General features: G+C 40.0%; 1 protein-coding gene across 1 annotated transcript; it reads left to right on the top strand.

Moving 5' to 3' along the window:
- The first annotated feature begins 2,504 nt into the window (after positions 1 to 2,504).
- LOC125004076 lies at positions 2,505 to 5,817 on the top strand. The gene is made up of 2 exons (XM_047578430.1): positions 2,505 to 2,639; positions 4,712 to 5,817. The coding sequence occupies exon 2, from the start codon at positions 4,721 to 4,723 to the stop codon at positions 5,600 to 5,602; it is 882 nt and encodes a 293-aa protein (XP_047434386.1). The 5' UTR covers positions 2,505 to 2,639; positions 4,712 to 4,720; the 3' UTR covers positions 5,603 to 5,817.

The raw sequence follows: 5,817 nt of genomic DNA, 5'->3' as shown, positions 1-5,817 counted from the left end.
TTCTGCAAACATTCTGTTGTCATCAAACAAGGATATTATTCAATGCATCAAACAACTTGAACACAGTCCAGAAGCTGCATCTAGTTGACTTAACATGTAAAGACTGGATTCCAGATGGTGGTTTCAGGAGAAAGAGATGAAATTACAAGCCTCCATCGTCTTTGCTGCATCCATCCACCCTTTAACATCGGGTGTGTACATTTCAAAAAATAGAAATGAAAAATATAGTTTTTATATTATTACTAGTACTACTAATAATAATACGGCACATTACTCTCATCCTGGGATGACAACTCTTTGAACTGTAGGACGAGTTATATATCAAAATGTGTGGTTTTATCGGGATCAGTGTGCTATTACCTTTCTCTACAAAATAGAAATTTGCAAAAACTTTTGCATTGACATGAATGAGATGGGCGGGGATAAAAATAGGGAAAAAGAAAAATTGATGGAGTTTTTCAAACGTCTACTACTCAGGCATACTTTCACCTGGAGACTTCATTTAAACTAAGCTTTCAACTGTGGACACAAGTCTTGTGTATTGGTGCATTAATCCACATTTTGTTAGGTCATATAGTTTTTGATCAATCACTGTTAATGACCACGATCATGTTTGGAGAAATTTTGAGATATTAATCAATGTGTATTGCATAGAATGTTCGTGCTAGAGTGGATGACATCATCAGTTAGAGTGGGGGAAGGTGTCTGACATTGTTTGGAACTTTTCTCTTTCCACGTTCCTCCCGGCCAAAACTTACACTCAACACACAAGATTTTTTCCCCAGTTGTAGACAAACTTGTTCTGTCTCTCACAATGTGTTCGGCAAAGCAGTGAGATGTACAGAATTTAAACTGTGAGCCTCTGAGTGCGTCTATCTTTGCTCATCATTGACTCCAATGCAAAGATTTTGTCACAGAAGCAGGGGCTCCAAGTGTGTGTGTGTGTGTGTGTGTACTGTGTGTGGTGTGTGTGTGTGTGTGTGTGTGTGTGTGTGTGTGTGTGTGTGTGTTTACTGTGTGTGGTGTGTGTGGTGTGTGTACTGTGAGTGGTGTATGTGTGTGTGTGTGTGGGTGGGTGTGTACTGTGAGTGGTGTATGTGTGTGTGTGTGTGTGTGGTGTGTGTGTGTGTACTGTGTGTACTGTGTGTGGTGTGTGTGGTATGTTTGTGTGTGTGTGGTGTGTGTGTGTGTGTACTGTGTGTAGTGTGTGTGTGAGTGTGAGTGTGGTGTGTGTGTGTGTGTATGCTGTGTGTGGTGTTTGTGTGTGGTGTTTGTGTATGGTTGTGTGTGTGTACTGTGTGTACTGTGTATGGTGTGTGTGGTGTGTGTGTAGTGTGTGTGTACTGTGTGTGTATGTGGTGTGTGTGTGGTTTGAGGGATGTTTTTCATGAGTCTTGCATGAAATTCTTTTATTTTTACCGCCTTTTATGGTGAAATACCTTTTAAATCAACATCTCATTCATCAGTGTGAACATTTATTGAGTAACTGCGACACAACAGAACATATGACTGAGGAGAAGATGATGTGAGTTGACCAGACTCTCTCTGATATCCGGCTCTGTAGCGTTCAAGATGTTAAAGCTAAATAGTACAACACAGTCAAGCCCAAGTTCCATGTGTGGGCCATTGTATTATTAATATTATTATATTATATTATTATCCATTATGGATTTAGAATTGGGCGGCACTGATGCTTCCCAGCGAGAAGGTTCGGGTTTGAGTCCAGCTCAGGTGACCATGGGCCTCTTGGCTGCTTCTCTGACCAGTGCTCTCCTCGCTCGCTCTGTCAGTTTAGGTGGACGGCCATGTCTTGGTAGGCTTGCAGTTGTGTCATACTTTTTCCATTTTTGGATGATGGATTGAACAGTGGTTCTTGAGATGTTCAAAGCTTGGGATATTTTTTTTAATAACCTAACCCTGCTTTACACTTCACCACAACTTTATCCCTGACCAGTATGTCGAGTTCCTTGTTCTTCATGATGCTGTTGTTCACTAGTGCTCTCTAACAAAACACCAAGGACTTCACAGAACAGGTGTTTTTATACCATGAGTAAATTACTTACATAAGGAGTCAATTTACTAATTAGGTGACTTTTGAAGGCAATTGATTGCACTGGATTGTATTTAGGGGTGTCAGAGTACAAGGGGCTGAATACAAATGCACACCTCACTTTTCAGATTTATATTTGTTTAAAATTTTGAAATGTTATTTTCATTGCACTTCACAATTATGTGCTACTTTTTGTTGGTCTATCACATAAAATCTCAATTACAATCATGTTAAAGTGATTGTAAAGTCACAAAATGTGAAAAAGTTCAAGGGGTATGAATACACTTTCAAGGCACTGTATATCTGAACATTGCAAATGTCCAGCATTTGCAATGTGAACTTCTCATTGCACTTGGAACATCAATGCAGGAACTAAAAATGCAGATAACAGAGTCCGTGGAATTAGTTCAAGTACATGGGCGAATTAGTTTTACCCACCTAAATTTCTTTGGAAAACTCCAACCCACAGCATGTGATTTCCCAGCATTCAGTGTGTTCTCTCTATATAAACCTGATGTGGTTCTGTGGTTCTGAACAGCAGCTTTGAGCCGACGACCGATTCAAACAGCCAACCACTGTCTGCAGACACGTAAGAGTTCAACTACTTTCTGATCATCTTTAGTGTCTCTTCATCTTGTTGTGTTTTAACATGTCTTCATCCAGTCAGACTGCACATCTACAGCTCATTTTAGGTTTTACTAAATGTATTTTTGTAAAATATTTGTGTATTCTTTGAATTAACTGTTCTGTCTTGAACGAGTAAATGATCATTTCTGTGTTGCTATTTTAAATGTAATCATATGTGTAGTTTGTTACTTCATGATTTCACTCTGAAAAAGCCCTTATTTTTCAATAATGCACCTGATAGTGTGGCAGCATGTCACCAGTAGCTCCGAGATGTTTACCTTTTTAGGTTATTCTTAGCACCAATCACCATGGTTTTTCACAGTTTGTTGTCTTATTGTGGCACTTTTTTGTCATTTATTTTTTCTGGATTTTTCATATGGGGCCAGAACACTGACTTTAATCTTTGGCATTGTAACAAAAGTTGCCTGTCTTTTACGACGTCACTTTTTTTCGATCTCACTGTCTCACAATTTTGTCAGTAACACCAGTAACTGCTGTGTTGCTCCCAAGTCCAAGCTCTACCAGAACTATCTCAGGATAAAAACAAGATGGAAAGCTTGAAAACATGGAGTGGACCATGTCTCTAGACTTGAACCCCATGGAGCCGGTTTGTTATAAACTGGACAGAAAAGTGGAAGCACAGCTCCCTACAGTGACACACATTTCTGGGTAGACAAACATTGGATTTCCATTTTAGAAAGACAGAATGTCACATTAAATTAGACAAAGATGGGTGCTCTGATGAGTCCAAAGTTTAGAATAGATTTTGGGTTATATATTGACTCCATGATTTTTTTTAACAACTTCAGTAGTTTTATTTCGTCTATGCTGTCTATAAAGTGTTCTCAAAACTTTTGACCACTAGTGTACATGGTTTAGCATATTGGACTTTTCAGTCCCACTTCCGTCAAAACTGAAGTACACAGTATGATCCCAGAAATGCTGAAGAGTGATGACTTTGTCATATTTTGGGGGAAGATGTCCATGTTGTCCCGTTATGGAGTGAACATCTAGCATTTGCTTCACATCTGTGGGGGGTTTCTGAGGCAATGAAACATGAGACTGGTTGTTGTGGTGGTAGTTGTCTTTCTGCTTTGCTGGATGGACACCATACCACACTGCTGTGATGGCCGATTCATTCTTCAGGACCAGCATCATGCCCAACCTTTGCCCAGCTGTGACTGCAGTGGATCAAGCTTACTTCACACTTATGTCCACACAATCAATTTCAAAGGAGTGCATTGAGTACTGGGAGAATAATTTGATGAGACGTTGTTGAACTATAATTATACCATGGTCCGGGTGAATCCTCGATTCTGATTGGCTGCAGGGTGAACATTAAAAGTGGACAATGGACACTCATAAAGGCGTTCCGGTCAAATTGCCTAATGACAGTTCTAAATCATTGTGCTGGCTCAAACGCTTTGGTAACTGCGGAAACAGAAACACAGACACAGACTCTGTCCAGTCCACCAAGGAAGGAGGAGAATATACAGTGTTGCCAGCTTTAGGAGAAACTATCTGTGGACTCTGTGGAAATTTTGCATGATTCTCTGGAGACTCACGCGATAATAAGTGCACTGACCCTCTGAAATTATACTGTGTATCACGTAACGTTAAATAGACCACTCGGCCACTTCTTGTGAACAATGTATGATTTAAACAGTAAAAAACAACATTAACGTATTAATAATTGACCTAATATTTATTTGTTTCGTGAGTGACCATAGTATAAGCGGAGTAATGCCCTTCGAGGTGTCCATTAGACAAAATTAATGGACTTCATTTACAAAATATGCTCCCCGTACAATAGTGAGTAAAACATAAAAAAATAGACAATACTATAACAGACAGCATTATGATTTATTTTTATTTTATTTTAATCTTTAAGCTACTACACCATTTTAATGAATTTTATCTTTCTTTTTACTTTTGGTTTTTAAAAGTGAAACTAAGCTATTGTGGCCAAGTAATTTCCCTTGTGGATCATTAAAGTCTGTCTAAGTCTAAATCCTTTCTCTTTATTTGATGCAGGAAATCAAAATGACCACCTACATCACTGAACTCGCTGTGTCTCTGAATGAAGCTGAAGAGAGTCAGCTCCGTAAACGAAACTTCCAGAAAATTTATGTTAATCTGTACCAAGGAGCCGGAGAAAACGGCATCTACCTTTGGTACAAAACAGGAAGCTCTGGCCCAATCACCAGGATCCAGTTTTCATTCACCTCCGCGATGACTAAGGGTCTGAACAACACAGGGTACACAAAGATCGACAAAGATCTCAATGCTGGAACAGAGGGGGACAACATCTACCTGTGGTTCTACAATGGTTCCTCAGAGTACGATGTTCCCATCGTGAGCATTGACGTCACGCTAACAGATGATGCCCAGAAGTTTAAATCTGGCTGGGAGAGATCAGCCTGTGATCTGAACCGTGATGCTGGAGGAAAGATGATCTACCTGTGGGTGAAGAGAGAGAAACCAACGTACATCTGTGACATCACTGCCACTGAGGGTTTTGGAGGAGATGATGAGCACTTCAAGAACGGGTTCATCCGAGTGGATCAAGACACCAGCAGAGGTGCAGAAGGATCCTATGTCTTCATCTGGTTCCGTCTGACCACTGACAGTAAGAAGGCCATCAGAGATCTGCAAATCTCCATAAATCATGATCAATATGTCAACTATCAAAAGCATGGCTATCAGATGGTGAACATAGATCTCAACCAGGGTACTGGAGGAAACCAGGTGCTCCTGTGGTACAAGAAAGATCCCAAGTGTGTCAACCCCGTCAAAGATTTCACTCTGATCGTCGGCAGCGGTTTCATCGCTACATTCAAGGGGGCCGGGGTCGTGGTCATCGACAAAAGTCTCAATACAGGAAACAGCAGCTACTATGACATGTACCTGTGTTATTATCGCTGAGAGTTGTCATGGTAACAGAGCTGAGCATGCTCACTGAGGAGAAACAGAATCAAACATATTCCTGTTTAATTGCTTTGTCTGATGAAATTGGATGATTTTAATCACATATAATCTACAATGAATCAAATGAATCAAACTGTTTGATGTGTTCTTGAATAACTCTGTATCACTTCATTCTGATGATTCTCTGATTTAATAAAGTTTCTCCAGCATAT

The sequence above is a fragment of the Mugil cephalus genome, chromosome 2, assembly GCF_022458985.1.
Source record: "Mugil cephalus isolate CIBA_MC_2020 chromosome 2, CIBA_Mcephalus_1.1, whole genome shotgun sequence".
Taxonomy (NCBI): domain Eukaryota; kingdom Metazoa; phylum Chordata; class Actinopteri; order Mugiliformes; family Mugilidae; genus Mugil; species Mugil cephalus.
Note: the sequence above shows the minus strand (reverse complement) of the source record. Positions and strands in the feature narration are given on the sequence as shown.